General features: G+C 46.3%; 2 protein-coding genes across 5 annotated transcripts; one reads left to right on the forward strand and one right to left on the reverse strand.

Annotated features, from left to right (window-relative positions):
- Positions 1–87: 87 nt before the first annotated feature.
- Positions 88–12701, reverse strand: HGSNAT (heparan-alpha-glucosaminide N-acetyltransferase). 4 transcript variants are annotated; one of them, XM_074905432.1, is made up of 17 exons: positions 12544–12701; positions 12095–12234; positions 11481–11602; positions 10456–10525; positions 9751–9820; positions 8558–8664; positions 8032–8108; positions 7380–7410; positions 6324–6484; positions 5839–5954; positions 5014–5135; positions 4293–4419; positions 4055–4141; positions 2780–2857; positions 2596–2666; positions 2347–2459; positions 88–1347 (listed from the first exon to the last, which is right to left on the reverse strand). In XM_074905432.1, the coding sequence occupies exons 1-17, from the start codon at positions 12625–12627 to the stop codon at positions 1166–1168; spliced, it is 1758 nt and encodes a 585-aa protein (XP_074761533.1). In that variant the 5' UTR covers positions 12628–12701; the 3' UTR covers positions 88–1165. The 4 variants fall into 4 exon arrangements, with proteins under 4 accessions (XP_074761533.1, XP_074761534.1, XP_074761535.1 ...); XM_074905433.1 differs by lacking the exon at positions 10456–10525 and having other exon boundaries at positions 9751–9809; XM_074905434.1 differs by lacking the exons at positions 11481–11602; positions 12095–12234; positions 12544–12701 and adding an exon at positions 10632–10664.
- A 432-nt stretch (positions 12702–13133) lies between these two features.
- Positions 13134–15156, forward strand: POMK (protein O-mannose kinase). Its single transcript, XM_074905437.1, has 2 exons — positions 13134–13456; positions 13990–15156. The coding sequence occupies exons 1-2, from the start codon at positions 13169–13171 to the stop codon at positions 14761–14763; spliced, it is 1062 nt and encodes a 353-aa protein (XP_074761538.1). The 5' UTR covers positions 13134–13168; the 3' UTR covers positions 14764–15156.
- The last annotated feature ends 2292 nt before the right edge of the window (positions 15157–17448 follow it).

Consider the following 17448-nt stretch of genomic DNA (forward strand, 5'->3'; position numbering starts at 1 on the left):
TTGAGGTTTTTTTCTAGACCATTATACTAAGGTGTGCATCTTGGTTCTTTCTGTCTTTATACATACACAGAAAACATAGCAGGGTCTTTCAGGCTTTTTATTAGCACTAGTTTGGAAATCACAGCATGAGTGAATTTCCTGAGTTTCCAAGAACTATTGTCTTACATTGAATTGGTCTGCTATCTCTTCCTTTTTGGCTGAATTCTACCTCTGTTGCTGGTTTTCAGATTCAGGGCCCTTACGTAAATCCATTTATAAAGAGGATTGCTTTGATCCAACTTTGGTAATATCCAAGTGATTATACAAAGTCCACACTCTTAGAGTGTAGCACATGAAACTCAGACCTCATCCATGCTAGAGGTATGTAACACAAAGGCCCAGAACATGCACACACAGACTGCTAAACCTGTAGCAGCAGTGTGCTGATTTATAAGCCAATAGAAGAGATCTTTGGCAGCAGGCTTCAGCAGGGTCCTAAACCTAAGGTTTTGATCTGAGACCAAACTGGAAGAACACAATGAAGAATGATCAGTTGAGTCGCCACGTTCCGCAGCACACTGTAGCACAGAGGTGACCCCGAGCTTTCTCAGTCACGGCACCGCCGACCCAAGTGCAGGGCTGAGGACGCTGTCAGCGCTCCCAAGTCGAGAAAATGGCCGAGTTAAGTGTGTGCCAGGAGCCAGCGTGGTGCAGGCATGTGGCAGGTGCCAGGGGTATGTACAGACCCCAGACTATGTGAGTTAGGGGGTGCCTTCGCAGGCGCAACGGCTGTTACCACAGTCCCATCCTGATAACCCCTTGCAGTCACCACCCAGATCCCTTACAGTTCCTTTTTTAAGCACCATCAGGCTGTCTTTGACTGCCCAACTGTTGCAATATGTTCAGTTTCTCTATGTGAAGGAGGGAGATCAGTAAAATATTTACAAAATACAGAAGACAGAAAGGGCAATTTCAGAAGACTAGTAAGTATTTGCTAAATAGGAAAATAAGTCCCTTAAGTCACATAAAAGTCTTGATGTCAACTTCCATGGCACTGTAAACTTGAACTAGTATCCCTTTTTAGTAATACAGCCTAGCATGAGTGGCAGCATTTCTGTTTCAGGCTAATCCACCTTATGCACTTGTCCCATCAGAATCTAGGCCCGCTACACCTTGACCACCTCTATCAGATTTTCCAGAATATCCTTCTCCTGTAAAGTAAGTAAGATATTATGACCCAAAGAGTTGTTGCAGTGAGGTTTTGAGTCAGATGCTCTGCGTGGGATTGACTGTCTTGCATCTTCCACTTGAAAGGGAAATAGTTCTCAAACACTTCATGTCCAATGTAGACCAGGATTGAGTTCATTCCTGAAAGTAAGCACAGGCCATACCATCTGAAAGAACAGGTATGAGCTTGCTTCAGAGTAAGCAGGCAGAGGCATGCCAGGCTTACCAAACAGAGTAGCACCGAGACAATGGCTAATGTTACTTGCCTCAGACACGCTACACATGTGTTTTCAAATAATCTGAGGGTTTTTCTCCCTCAGAACATTTATTGAAAAGAAATATAGACCTATACGTTAAATTAAAAATACAACCAAACTGGCATCCTGCAATTTTACTGACAAGGAGAATAATCACAGTTATTGTCTTCAGGGTGGCCAAGTGCCAACCTATTTGGTGAGACCTATTGCCTTTGCAAGCAAATGCTGACTGCCCTTCAAAGCTCTGGGATTTCTGGTAGGAGATACAATACCATGCTGTCGCCCTACCCATCTTCCTGTCCAGACACCAAAGCTGCTGAAAGGTTCCCTCTGCTGTGGGTTTTCATTCTGTACTAGGATGTTTGTCAAGAGCCCAGTGTGGTTAAAACCACAATGGGATGCTTTGGGAGACAGGCTTATCTAAAAACACAGACAAAGAACCTACACAGCTGCCCAGAGGATTTAATCTTCTTCAGAAGTGGTATGACTCTGTTGACAGGCCTTTGAGTTTCCCATTAGGTTACACAAGTCTCAGCAGTCCTCTCCAAAACCAACTACGAACCAGCTGTGGTGTTTTGCTTGGTACTAGGCAGCTGTTCCCTGGGACCTTAACTCCAGACCAAACTGAGAACAGTCACTGGCCAATAGCAGCTCCCAGCCCTCATTTAAAAATGTGACAGTCCCTCTCTCCTAGATATCTGGACTCTAGTGTCCCAGTTCTATGCAAAGATTCAGCTCAAGTTAATCATTCTGGCATCCTTTAGGTTACTTCATTCTAAATCCTAACTCTTTTAAAGACAAGGGAAGCACAGAAAACATAAAAGGATAGTACCAGTGCAGAAAGAATTGAAAGGAATATGTTTTCTGCCATGATTTTACTCACCTGGGTAGAAAAATGGAGCACCTGACCACAGTCTCTTGACATCCACAAGGTAATATATGAGCAATAAGAGGATGAAGGCAAAGCAGCTCATGGTTGTCACATAGGATATTGACCTACACACATTTTCAGTAGAAAGATTATTTAGAGAACTGTGACACAGATATCTCAATATGAGAAGGGTAAAACAATTCTCCAAGGTAAAATAGCACTTTCACAAAATCATGCGAAAAGTTGTATCTTGTTGCTTACCATAAGTTCTTGTTTATGGGAATAAACCCTTCTTCTTTAGAACATTTTGTCAAGATAGCAGAAATAATTCCCTGAAATAGAAAGTTGATAAAGTTTATATAAGCAGTCAACATGTTTCAGACATACTAAGTTTGCGTTGTTTAAAAAGACATGTCCATTAAGGAGCTACATAACTCTGCCTTACCATTACTATGCTCCATATGACAAACCGACTCATAATTTGTTTGTGCTGGTCTCTGTAGAACAAGATAATTTTTCCTGCCTAATGTAAGAAGAATACAAAAAATTAATTAATGCCTGTAAATGTAGCTACATTTCAAGAGCCAGACATATTTGTCACCAGCTACCTGTGCTAAGACAGAGAACATGAATAGGATTTATATAAACTGAGTGGCTGAAAGGCTCAGAATGGGAACTCTTAGCAAAGAATGGACACAGCTGGGGAAAATATTTAAATGCAACCCACTCAGCAGCAGAGGTGCACCTTTCCTCCCTTCCTCACTACTTTTCCACTGAGGAAGGGGACAAGCAGCTGTGTTAACATCATGTGACTGGAGATCTATCTCCCTCAGCAAGGACTGCACAAAGGAACACCACCACATCGACTCCCCAGCCAGCCCCAACAGTTTCTCCACAGCACCACGTCGCACCCTGGCCAGCTCGGAGCATACGCTCCTTTCCACGCACCACTGACCAACGTGTCCTGATGACTCACTCATTCCTTAGAGCCACACTTCTGTTCCCAGCTCTGTCCCACTGAGATTCCCAGTCAGTTTTTACCCAGTGCTACATGCGGTAACATTCCTTTCCCAGGACAAGAGTTTCAGTTTGGTTAACAACTGCTGCATAGATAGAAAAGCCAGCAGTGACTAACTAGAACTGCACCCAAAAGTGTCACAATACCCTATTTTAAACACGTGAGCTGTGAGCTTTTGATGTCAGTAACACTGATGTGAACCCCTGCCGCCCTCGTGCCTGGGAAGGTGAGCACACCCACAGAACCTATGCAAGACGGCTAACACTGCATGTCAAGCGGAAAATTGGCAACGGAGAACGTGTACAGCTGTGACATTTAAAACTGTATGTTTAAAATGAAGCTGTGAAGTCTGTGCATCTCTTGGCCCTATTTTCCAATATGCAGAGCCAGCCTACTCCCAACATAAGCCCAACCTTAAAACAAGCAAAGGAGGTTTCTGGGTGGAGATTTTGCAAGATTCTTGTGTCCATCCCTCACAAAAACTGCAAAAAAGTCTTAGTTTATCTAATGCAAGCTACTGCCAGGGTAGATTTCGCTTCTCTGACGCTCATCTCAGGCTAAGTCAGCCTGAAAGCATTGCTCTGGAAAAGGTTTTGTTAGAACCAGTCTCAGCCTTTAATAAAGAAACCAAGTTGCCTTCCCACTTCCAATATTCCTTCAAATCTTCCTATTATAACACACAGCCAGAAAGAAAAAAGGTACCTGCAGTCCCAGAAATGCCATAAAAATGGTATTTATGGTCCCCAGGATCCCTTCAGGATCATACGGCATCGTTGTCTGGTAAATCACCTTAGGGATTAAAAACCAGTTGTTACAGGGCACCTGAACAACCATTCTCCGTTCTCTTCCATCCCCCTGCATGTATCATTCCCCAGCCCCTCCTGACAGCTATGTTCAGTGCTTACCTGCAGCTTCATACTGCAAACCAAAAGCTACTTACACTCGAAGAGGGATGCTGATATATATGCTTTTCTCCAAGAAGCAAACGATCAATGTAACCAGCCGCTCCTCCGGTGCAGTTGGGATAGTTTCCAAAGTCTCCAATGCCTCCAGGACCGAGATAGCCCCTAGGACAGAAGTAAACAGGTTATGGCACAAAGTGTTGCTACGCTGCACCTGAATAGTAGCTGGTCCACTGGCCAGCACACTAAATGCTCGATGTTTTCCCTGGGCAGAAGCACACAGTGAAACACGGGTCCTGCATGACAGTTGGCTGATGGCCACACTGTTTTGATCGTCCCCGTGCTGTGAGCAGCTGGGTCGTGAGGGGACAGGCACTATCAGGAGCCTAAAGCAATGCTTCAGTTCAGGCTTGGCTACCCAACCAGCTGCTCCACCTGCTCTGCAGGTGCTGACCCTTTAAAGGGGCAAAGATAGAGACAGGGATGACATTGAGATGATCAGATACTGCTGTACACAGACCTCAGGGAGATTTTAATTCTCTTCTTTATATAGAAAGAACAATGATGTCACCTTTATGTCACCTAGTACTTTAGTACCAAAGTAAAGTTTTTTTCACATGATGAATGCTTCCCTTAACCCCGCTGGCCTAAAAGCTCTCCTCTTCATTCTTTCCCTATGGCTATAAAATGTATTTTCTACTCAGTAGAAGAAAAACAATCTGATGCCCTACAGAAAGTAGTCTGAGTGCAGAGTCTTACCTGGGACAACCTGGCACTGGTAACAAAAAGGTCAGGCAGAGCCAAATCACTTCTAACATCAGAATGAAAATCCACTGTGGCCAGTAGGGGAGAATATCCTGCAGAGCAGAACAGGGCGTCTCCTGCATGAGATGGAAGGAGGGGGGTATTATTAGCTTGGTAAGTAAAAACCATGCCCTTGGGGACATCCTGTACTTCCTGGCAGACAGTCCCCCAGATACAAGAGGGAGCTGTTGTCCTTACAAAACTGGGTTCTACCAATGGACCTTTCATCTTCACAAATGATTTCCAGACACTTAGTTACTTGGGGGAGGGGGAGAAACAAACCAAAACAAAAGGCCACAATGTTTTTTAGCTTGGAAAATGTCAAAAGGAATTTTGATTCATGAGTAGAACAAAAGCCTTTTGGGCAAACAGACTCCAGAAGGGCCAAAAAGCAGTATTACTTTCCCCTGCTGTGAAAACACACTGCCAAAATTAACTGGGCAAAACACGGGCCACAGGACTCAGCAGAGAGATTCCTACCCCTGGCATCCTTTGGCAGTGGAAAGTCATCAAAAGTGCCTGGGAATGCCTGCTTCTAAGTACCATCTGAATGGATCAGTGAAATCCTCAAATACAGCAAAACTAGATGTGATAAAATGCAGACCAGGACACTGAAGGGTGCATGTTCCCTGAAATTTTTGCCAGGTCACGCTGCACTACGCATCAGGTAAGATGGCACGTGTTTTCTCATAATTTCTCATGTGTTCTTTGTGCCCAAAGAAGAGCAAAAGCTCCCAAACCGTACTCCTGTATCACTTGTCATCTCCCCACGTAACTTACCAAGGCCCCGCTCTCAGCCCCAGCTCTTGTAAACAGGAGTTCGAGAGCAGCAACTACCAGGTATGTGAATCCCAGCCTCTGGAGCACCCCTGGAATACGCAGATTATCCCAGGACACTGGAAAAAACATGGAACAGGAACAGACATGGGCTCTTTCATAAATGCTAAAGCTGCCCTTCTCCAGGGAGAGCTGAGACCCACTGTACCTGCAGGTACAAGGGACACTGCCACTCTGCCACCCCACTTTCTGTAAATCACAACCCTGGACACATCACCACTAAGGTGATAAACAGTGGTCAGCACAGGGGTCAAAGAGAGAATTGCATCAGTGCAGAACTGAACAGCATTCTACAGGGAGGATACCATCAAACTGCCCCCATGCAGTTGGTCAGTACAGCAAGGCTGACACTCTTTTCTCAACAGCCCAGCCAAGGAGGCAAGAACAACAGCTGCAGAAATGCAAGGAGGAGAGCAAGTTCCACTCACACGGTCCAAGGCAGTAGTTGGGATTCACAACTATGATTCCCAGCAGTATTAGCAGAAAACTCCTCCAGAGGATTTTCCCAAGCACCTTCCGCTTGGAACTTCCCCACCTCAGCATGGAGCTCAGTGACAACGATATCGATGTCCCCATGATGAACACAAACCTGGAGAAGAGAGCAGATGGGAAATTGGAGCTGGATGATGTCTCATCACACATATGCGTGACAGCAAACACTAAAGCTGACAGAGTAGCCTGCATTGGCCCAACACAAATGCATGCATTGAGTGAAATTAGAAAACTATTTCCTCTGACTGCTAGGAATTCCCAGACAACAGAGCTTGCACTATGGAACCTTTCCACCTCTTTCAGTGGTCAGTTGAGGCAATAAAGTTCAGGGAGGTAATTGCGTTGGTCTTTCTGCAGCAATACATAAGCCACCAAAAAATTCCGTTACCCAAAATTAAATTAGCTTCTTCAGAGCAGTAAAACACAAGCTGCAAATCTATGAATCAAACTCAGAACTGACCTGCTCCTCTCCTCTACATCAGGTTCACAGTCCCAAGTCCAGTTCTCATCTCCAAGAGTAACCACAACTGGTGTGTATTTTAGAGAAGCATGCTAGGGGCAGATGGGATAATTGCTTTCCCACAAGACCACTCTCTGGTTATAGAGAGACTCACTTAATCCAAAATTCCCTTGGCTATTTTACCTCTGGATACACATCGGTCCAGCTTTGAATCTTGCCAGATTAACTGCCTTCAACACAGTAGCATGGCAATGAGCTCCTCACTTCCACTGCCAGCATAGCCCTGAGCCTCCCACTGACATTGTGTGCAGGGAGCAAGGAGGATGCCGGGCAGCCAAAAGCACTTAACTATTCTACTGGTTCATAAGGATGATGCTGTTATCTTGAGGGGCAGACTCCTATCCACCATTTAACACAATTTCACCCCTCCGGATACATTTCCACATGGAAGCAAGGTGCACACAATGTTCTCCTTGCGTTCCTTAACATAAAGAATCACTTGACACAAGAACTATTCCTCGGGAAGACTTACCATGGAAACACCAGATCTGCCACTGTTAATCCTACAGAGAAGTACAAAGGAACACATTATTTACCTCAAACCCTCCCTAAATTTTAACAACATCATTGTTGAGTTTCCAGAGGAACTGCAGGCTGCTTGCAATTATTTGATTCCCTCAGATCTAAAAGACATTATAAACAAAACTTCCAAAGAACTAATCATCTTGCTTCACTGCTTTTACCATTCTTCAAAAACGGCGTCAGAACTGATTGCCATGTCTTGGGAAAGATTTCAGGGATGGGATCCTTGCTGTTCTCCACTAGGGCAGCACGATGCCCGACCCCTTACCCATCTGCTTGCCAATCAAGACATTGTTTGTACAGCATCAAGCACCATCAGTTGACTGTGGTCATTATACAACACAGAAAAGTTAAAGATATGAACTGGTGTCAGAAATCAAAAGATCACACAGACTGTGATCAGAAACCATCCTTCCCTGTGACAAGTGGGACTATACACTGCTTTGCCCATTAACCTGACAGGCCAGAAACCCTGCTGAGGCAAACTGGCACAGCATCCCAGCCTTCAGCTGAGCAACAGCTCGCAGCAGCAGCTGCAGTGCTAACCATATCTAGATACTGCTGCAGTTAAACCCAGATTAACTGTTTCAATTGTACTTTACCATTCCAACTCTCATGCTTGAAGAACCAGTATTTTCCTCCTCCATAGTTAACAAACACCATAATTATAAGAGAGAGCCTAAAAAGACAACAAACACACACGAGTATCACATGTCAATGAAATACATCTATATGAACACATAGTTAATGTTTACCCCCATTAAAACATTTCTAACTGTGAGATCTGGTTTATTTTATTTTTAAAGCATGATTATATACAAGGTTCCCAGCTTTGCCAACCAGGAAGCAGCGTTTCAAAGATCATAGGTGGTGGTGAACCAAAGTAAGCTCCTTCACATAGCATTTTCACACTGAACATATGTTGTTCTTTTCCACCCTCTGCCACAACTTTAATGTTTCCTCAAACTAGATCAACTGTAAAGTGTTTCGGAAAATCCAAGAATTAAAACCTTGATTATCTTCCAAGTAAAACAGACCCCCTTGAACCATCCATCTGCTATATATTTCCATACACTGTCAAACCACCATTGGAAAAATATGATTCCCCTTGGAAGAGCTTACACTCACCCTCGGAATGTGTCCAGGGAACGTAGCCGCTGCCGAGAGGCTGCGCTCCACAAACGCGGGGTGGGATCACTGCTAACGGAGTCTGTTGTGTTTGGGGACCCAAGCTCCTTTGGGAACAAACCAGACACATGAAGGGCATATCAGCAGCTGCATCAGCTGCCTAGGGAACAGAAGTCAGCAAACCGCATACTTTCACATACTGTGTTTGTCTCTGTTCTCCCCATCTTCCTCTTGCTTTTGTTTCCCCACTTGCTACTTCTAACCCCTTCATGGCTCCACCATACTGCAGTAGTATCTGCAGATGCTCCACACTCCACCTTTGACCAGGGTGGAAACAACAAACGCAGTGAAAAGAGCCTGTGTTTGAGACTCATGAGAGTTGGGTCCAGTCCAGATCAGCCACAGACTTGCCATCTCTGAGTGCTGCTTTACAACAGAGCTGAGCAGATCCAGATTCTCAAACGGAATCCATCCCATCCCATTGGCACTTGTCTGACACCACAGAGAGGCTGTTCAGAGAGCTATACCAGCAGAAAATGAATCCTTTTAAACACAGGAGTGGCTAATTTCCAATCGAGTTCCCTAAATCACTGATCAGCCCCAGTGACAGCATAAAGCAGACATTGCTGTAATGCAGCGATGGCGATGAACAACTACAAGAATTGCTGCAGAGCTCTGCTTCCAAGTCTTTTGATTCTAGACAGGTTTGGACCTCCTAGATGTAGAGCCCAAATTGTGATGATCTATCTATATTCTAGTACAAAACATGGCTCACTCAAAAATGCCAGCTCTAGGGCTACCAGAGAAATCTTTAAGTCCTGCTAAAATTCCTGCTGAACTGGAAGCAGACATGAAAGATGGCATTTCTTCCCTTCCTTTACATTGTCTATGTCAGAAGGAGACAGTGTTTTCACCAAAATGTTTGCTTCAAGGGAACTAAAGAAGGCACAAAACTGTATGTGCAAGACTTGCAAGAGCTCTGCTAGGGATCAATCCACTAAACTTGCATGGAAACCCAGTCTAACACTCTCCATTGATATAGAATTGCCTGTCTGGCATCAGTAAAAGATTTGCCAAGAGGAACATGCACAGGGTGAAGATGATTAGCCATAAACAAGTCCCTAAATATCTGGATAGTGTGTGTTCCTCAGAGGTGAAAACACTGTGGAATGTAAATTAAAGATACTACTCACAGAATTAATCAGACGATCAGTTTCTCTGGGGTTCAGTTTCTTGTAAACCCAGTTTCTGACTGGATCAATTCTGAAAATTATTAACAGTTTAAAACACAAAAACAAGAAGTATTTTATAGCCAATTTCATCTTAATATCAACTATTTAGCAGCATAAATCAAAAGCTGGGAAAGTCCCCGTTTCTGTTTTCCCAGCTCACATATGTAACACTGTACCTGGGACCTCAGTTAAGGACAGCTATGTAATTACACTGCCACAAGCTCAGGTTCGGGGGCTTTATTCTCGGGTTGTTTACAGGCAGGGACAACTCACATCATTCAGCACCCAGGATGGAAGGCTGCATATGCTACACACGCTTCAGTCCCAGGGACTTGTATTGCCGATTCAGGCCTAAACCCAGGAACAAGTCACAGGAGGGTGAGGCAGGGTGTGTGCGAGCTTACAGCGGACGTCAGCTGCTCTGCAGTAACTGCTCCACACATAAACTAACAAGGCTGCAAGATATTCTTCAAGGGCAATCGTAGCACTCTGTATTTATTATCATTTGGACAGCTACCACAGCCTTATTTGTACATGGCAATCTGATAACAGGATCTGATCTGCAAGCAGGGCTATGGTGGGACTCTGAAGCATTATCGCATGCATGTTTTTAAACTGGCGGGCCCACTTCACATGCGAGGAGGTATTACAAGACTCTTCACTTACTTCATAAAAAGGCGCCCAACAATCAGGATAGCAAGGATCCCCATGTAAACCAGGAAAGCAAAGAGAATAGCTATGTGAAAGAGAGAAAAACATGACTCTATAAATGACCTAACAAAACCATTCAGCAGCTGGGCTTGGCCAGGCAAGACACAAACATGACAAAAAACCCAACTCACCAATCATCACACCACCTTCTCTGTGCAATACATATCCCCAGCCTGAGTGCCAAGGAAAAAAAAACCAACACACCAAAACCCCAAAACAAAAGCTGGCTAGTTTAAAACTGCAGCTCAGTGACTGCACATCTCAATATAAAAAAGGCAAAATAAAACCCCACTGCATCACAAGCCAATGGTGAGAAAAGAGTCAATGTGCTGTAAGTTCTGAAGAAGAAACTAGAGATTTAGAAACAGCCTCAACATGAAGAGGACAGGGTAGGGGGTAATACACCACATTTGCGAGCATGGAGAATTTTTCTTTACAGCTGGAAAAGTGGAGGGAGTAAAGAATGACCTAACTTAAAGGAAAAGAATGGAAGAGACATAGATGAGAGTTTGAAACAGTCTGGAAAAAGAAATGAACAAAAAAGCAAGATGTGAGGTTTAAAATGAAACGTGCAACAAAAATCTGAACACTATATGAATTGTTTCCCATTTTGTGAGAGAAGCAAGACAGAGGGAAGAAGAGGGAGGATTCTGTGTACATACATAATCATGCAGGGAAGCAGGAACTAACTACAAAAATATCTCCCTGTATGGACACATACCCATCGGTTTTTCTGGGCTAATCCCTGCTGCAGAAAGGTTGTGGTCATGCAGTATAGCAGGTGAAGAGGCCTGATTCTGGTCAGGGCCTCAAGACAGATGTATAAAACGTAAGGACATAAGATGTTGACAGAGAAGAGGAGCAAGCCCGTGACACATCTTCAGCACAGCACAAGTGGCTGCACAGACTTTTTAGGAAGTTGGTTCTTCTGGGAGACATGCACATTGTAGAATGAGAGGGGAAAACAGAGCATTACATACGGAGGTAGCTGTTGATAGGGCCTTCATTGATGACTAGGTCACAAGAAACAGTTTTGGTGCTTGTACTTAGGGTCTTTACCACAAGGGAATAATTGCCAAACTCTCCAAAATGATATTGAATCCTGCAAAGGATAAAGGAAACGAAACTTGCTGAGCCATCCCCACTATGTGCAGATACCGCAGCAGCATTTGGCGGGCTGTAAGCCTGAATGCCTGTAGGAAAGGCAAGCTGAAAACTTGGCCTGCATGATCTAGCAAGGAGCTGCCTGGCTCTGCCTTTGCCAAGCATTACCCTCCCCTAAGCCAACACAGATGCTTTACCGCACGTGCGCTGCCTACCACATCACCTGTCTTCTTGGACTACAGACTCTGCAAGAGAAACCAGGTGCTTGCCCATGCTGGCTCCCTGCATACCACTTCAGTTCTTGCTTGTGCCTAGATCCTTCCAGCACAATTACGCCACAGTTACAGCAGCGGGGGGAAGACTGAACTCTAGGTCTAAACAGTCAGGAAAAAGTAGGCGATAAGCAGGCAATGAACAGGCGCACGACTTCAAGAAAGAAAAAAATAGAGGATAGAGCTATCCAGGTGTTCCCTGGGGCTGGGCCACATACTTGCAGAGCTCTCTGTCACCCACAGAGCTGTTGAGCAGCAGGGTGAGCGGATGCTGGGTATCGACCATCACCGCCGCCGTGCCCGGATTCCTCAGGCTCCCGTTGCTTGGCGGGACAAACGCCAGGAACCGATACAAGCACTGTGGAAGAAGCGGGTGAAGGGAGCTAGTTAGTGCCCAAGGAGAGTGAAAGGGGGTCCTGCTTCGCGCAGCGACAAAGGAAAAGCCTGGGAAGGTGCCCAGGGGCTGGAGCGGCTCCCACTGCGGGGCCTCCCGGCGTGCCGCTCCAAGGTACAACCGAGACGGAGCAACCCAACGAAGCCACGGGGAGCCGCCAGAAAAGCCAAGCAGCCCGGCCGAGGGCCGGGGCCGGGCTGTCAAAAGCGGAGGCCGGGGGTTGCCCGCCCCACACGCACACGGCGCAGACCCTCCGCGGCTCCCTCCGCTCACCTGGTGGCAGGAGCCGGAGAGGGCGGCGAGGCGGAGGCCCTGCGCGGGCAGCTCGTTGCGGACGAGCAGCAGGGCCTGGTCCATCCGCCCCGGGGGGCGCCGCGCCGCCGCCGCCCCCCCGCGGGGCCCGAGCCCGCTGCCCTCCGGCGGGCCCTGCCCGTGCGGCTGCGTCAGGCCGGGCGCCATCAGCAGGGCGCCCAGCGCCGCCGCCGCCGCCGCCAGCCCCGCTACCGCCGCCATGGCGCTGCGCTCCGCCCCGGGGCGGCGCCGTCACCGCCGCCGCCGCCACCGCCCTGCGCGGCCGGGAAGCGCGGCCCGTCTTCCCCCCCCCCTCCCCGACCCGCGGCTGCGGCGTTTTCCGGGGTCAAGCGGCGCGACGCGGGACGGCCGGCAGCGCGGGCCCTCCTGTTCACAACACCGGGAGGATGAAGGGCGAGGCGGGCGCCGCGGCTGAGGCCGCTGTGAGCACGCCCCGCCGCCACGCGTGGTCTTCCTCGTAGGCTGCCGTGGCTGCGAGGCAGCTGTGGAGCCTGCAATGAAAAAGCCCCACAGACGTTCATCCCCGGGCTGGGAAGAGGGTCCTGCTTAGCCTCCCTCAGTCACGGAGAATGCAGCAGGCACGGCCATGGAGAAGAAACCACACTTCGCTAGGAGGGAGTTTCCTCCCAGGGAGGTGTCGTCCCTCTCGTTGGGGTTACTGCTTGCGGCTGTCCTGATCCTTAATGCCCTTCTCTACCTGTACCTCAACAAGTTTTATGTCTCTTCGGGACGAGCCGAAACGGACCCTGGCCTCTGCCCTTTCGGGTACTTCAAACTGGGAGCAGTGAAGAATTGTTCCCCGTGGCTCTCCTGCGAAGCCATCAATAGGGAAGTCAGGAAACTCAAGTGTGTTGGTGAAGGCGCTGTGAAAAAGGTGAGTTTGGTTTCCCTTTGTTCTCTCCAGTGGATAAAGAGCTTTCACTGTTTGCTGGCTAATTAATGCCCATACTGCAGTTATAATTATCCTTGCAGCAGCTAATTACTATAGACATCCAGGGGCATATGGTAAGGTGCACAGAACTGGTATGAGAGCGTGACTGGAGCCCTGGGCCGCCTCCCTGACATCGAATGACATCAGCTACACAAGCGAAATCACGGAGATCAGTGAAGCGCTTGTGGAGCATGGTACAATCATGGCAGAGTAAGACTGGCTGGTTGGGTGGTATGAAATAGTTTAATTCATCTGCATTGCTCATTGCAAAGACAACTTAGGAAATCACGATGTAATTTTGCCATCGGTGAGGGCTTGCTGTGACAGGTACATGGCCCTACCTAAAGGCTTGACTGTGCCTGATGACTGCAATTTGCCGTTGTGATTAAGCAGTCGCTCAGAGGTCAGCAGCAGCTGGTAGCAGTTGGTGGAAGAAGGCTCTCCATGTGTCTTACATGTCTCTTGTGTGTTCTCAGGTCTTCCTTTCTGAGTGGAAGGAAAACAAAGTGGTCCTTTCACAGCTCATTAACTCTGAGCTGAAGGAGGACTTTCTCCATGGACTGAAGATGCTGAAAGCACTTCAAAGCAAGCACGTTGTCCGTCTGCTTGGCTACTGTGAGCAGCAGTTCACAATCCTCACCGAGTACCATCCTCTAGGCTCCCTGAGGGGCCTGAATGAAACTCTCCACATGCCCAAGTACAAGGGCATAAACACCTGGCATCGCAGGCTGATGCTTGCTATAGACTATGTGAGTGTCATTCGGTACCTGCACAGCAGCCCTCTGGGCACCTTAGTGATGTGCGACTCGAATGACCTGGACAAGGTCCTCTCTCAGTATCTCCTAACAAGTGACTTTCACATCCTGGTGAATGATTTGGACGCTTTGCCTCTTGTGAACAGGAGTGCTGGCAGGCTGGTGAAGTGTGGTCATCGGGAGCTCCGGGGCGAGTTTGTAGCTCCTGAGCAGCGTTGGCCGTATGGAGAAGAGGTGCCGTTTGAGGATGACCTCATGCCTCCCTATGATGAGAAAACAGACATCTGGAAAATCCCAGATGTCTCCAATTTTTTCTTGGGCCACGTTGAAGGAAGTGACATTGTGCGACTGCATTTGTTTGACATCCATGCAGCATGTAAGAAGGAGGACCCGGCTAAAAGGCCTTCTGCCCAAGAGGTTTTAGACACCTACAAGAAGGTTTTAACTCTGCTTATTCGGGAGGCAGCCATGCCTGGTACTAGGGAAATGTTATAGTGAATCATTAGACAAACAGCAGACTAAAGTTGACGTCCTTCCTATTTATTTAGCTTGCCTGAAGGGCATAATCTCTGTCCACAGAACTGAGAACAACTGAACTTGTAACTGTTGATCTAAAAAAAATAAAATCCACCCACACTGGAGCTGTGCAAGCTTCTCATTGACATGTTTAATCTATCACTGGAAGAGGAGGGAGAGAAATGAAATCGTGTGGGTGCGGGGGGAAATTTGTTCCTTAAGAAAGAAAACATTTTTTTTTTTTTTCAACATTTACACAAAAACTCTCGTAAAAAAATATAGAAAAAGAGTAAAAATATTGGTCCACTTAAAGTGATTGGCAGATTACTGGAGAGCAGAGACAAAGGCATGTTCTCCACAAGCTTTGTGCTGATCCCTGTGGCTTTGGCCCATATCTTATCCATAAAACCCTCACCCACGTCCCCCTGGAGTAAAAGCAGTGGTCACTCTGAAAGGAGTACCCCAGTTCACTTCAGATTTTGGTGAACCCCAAGGCCAGAGCCCCAAGGGAAGTCTCTCTGTGCTGAATTGCGAATAGGTTGCTTTTGGAGCCATATGGCCATTGCTCTGTGGGCCCTGTATCCCACACCAGCAAGCATGTGGCCACTCTGTAAGCAAGCAGATGATGCAGATCCCGGACAAACAGCTTACAGATTCATGGTCTTGGTTTTCAAGCCTCTGCCCTGTGGTATTCTCAGATGGGCTCTTAGGAGATAAAGCTGTAAAACAGGAGTCTCTTGCTTTTTTTGTTTGTTTGTTGTTTTTTTTTTAATCCACAGCAATCCTAAGCTCTTTGGAAAAGAGCTGAAGCATACAATTTTTCATTCACTTATCCTTGCTGAGTGTAATCATGACTCGATGGAAGCAGGGAAAACAAGGAACTGAAAGAGAATGCCACTTCCTTCCACAGCCATGAGCATTAAACATGAGCTTTGGAAAATAAAAGCCCTATATTCAGAGCATACAACTCTCTTGGGTCTGAATTCAAGCATAAAGAGAGGCTGCTTTTTTGTTCAGTGTGTTTAGGATAAAGTTTTTGGTACCTACATGGATGTTACAGCCTGGTACCAACGGTGGGAGAGGAAGAATGGTGATCCCTTAATCCAGTAGTAGCCTCTGGTGGGATTGGAATATATTTGTTCTCTCAGGAATAGTATGAATGAGACACTTGGACTCTACCATTACGCACCTGAGGCCTTTGTTATGCGGACAAGGTCTTCGCATAAGACCTTGAAAGACCTAAGGGCCTGAGACAACTTCCCTGTTTTGACTTGAGATGTGATCTGTAAGCAGAGAAGTGCATGGTCCTTTCTGCTGAAGAGTTTGGTTCTGTTCCTTCCTCTTCAGCTAAACAAGCCGTGTTATGACTGCACTGAGAACATGCAGTCAGTTTGTATATATAATGTTCAAACAGATGTCTGTTCTATTGCTACCAAGATTTTATTATAAATGGGAAAACTTTCCTGCAAATGACTAAATTCATACCTGATTTCATACAATGCCAGCAGGGGTCCTTTAAAGGCTGCTCATTATGAGTTTCCTTTCCCTCTGGGCAGTCTCCATTTTCTTAAATTAGCTGATTTTTGCCATTTTTCTCTTGTGCAGTCCTTCCTGGCAGATTTCCTGCTCAGGTTGTCAGGAAGCAGAGCTCAGAAGTCAGGGTCTCCAAAAGAGAACAATGATTTTGGATGCTTTGTGTTTGTTTTGGACTTTGACTCAAAATACCTTAAAGAAGCCTGGGGAAAAAGAATGCGCTCCCTCTGTTGTAATTGCATCATCCAGCCCATGAACTCTTGAGTTGTTATTATTATTAGGGTTAGAGTTCTGCAGTTCCAGCATGAATCCAGGATGTGCAACAGTTGAAAAAGCATCCTGTTACAGCTCCTCAAAGCCAGGGATCAAGCTTTGAAGGGCCAAGAGTCAAATCTTTTGCATTGTGCCCCCAGCAATAACTTGTTACTTCTTGTTAGCCATCATGTATACTTGAAAGAAAAATCAGCATCTGATGGCTGTGAAGTAAACATACCATGCGTTTTTTATGAGAATAGCAAGGACGGACAAGAAGAATCTGACAAACTTCTTATGCTGGTCTCCCTTGGTTAAGACAAGGTTCTGCTTGGATTCTTGCTCTGGTGTGTACTGTGACACCTTGCAAACAGCCATATTATTTTCACAGGGTGAAGAACAAATGAGAGCAAATTCTGGTTCTGAATAATTTTTTTGCCATGGAGATGTCTCTCTGTTCTTGGATGAAATAGTTACAGTTTTTTTAAAGAAAAGGTGTATTCCTAAACATTCACCCTGAGCACTGGGTCCTTCGCATGTCTCTTCCCCATTCCCTTTCCTTCGGCTTGTGTGTTGTCCAGAGTGTATTTCAGCAGGAAAAAATTACATTTGTTCTGAACACAGCATTATGGACCTTCAAAGTTTCTTTTTTGGGATGAAGAAAACGCTAGATGGCAGCATGAAGGTCAGCTTAGTAGTTGCAGTCTCATGCCCAAACATAGCCAGGATACAGCCTTGGAGCCAGTATTTTGCTAGCAAACTTCCATAAACCTGTAGAAGATCTCATTGTGTTTGCATGAGCAAGTCTGTAGTAACAAGACAGACAGATATAAGGGCTCTCAGAAGAGCCACAGATGCCAGTTGAAGGGGCTACCTCCC

Source organism: Athene noctua, chromosome 4 (genome assembly GCF_965140245.1).
Source record: "Athene noctua chromosome 4, bAthNoc1.hap1.1, whole genome shotgun sequence".
NCBI classification, from domain to species: domain Eukaryota; kingdom Metazoa; phylum Chordata; class Aves; order Strigiformes; family Strigidae; genus Athene; species Athene noctua.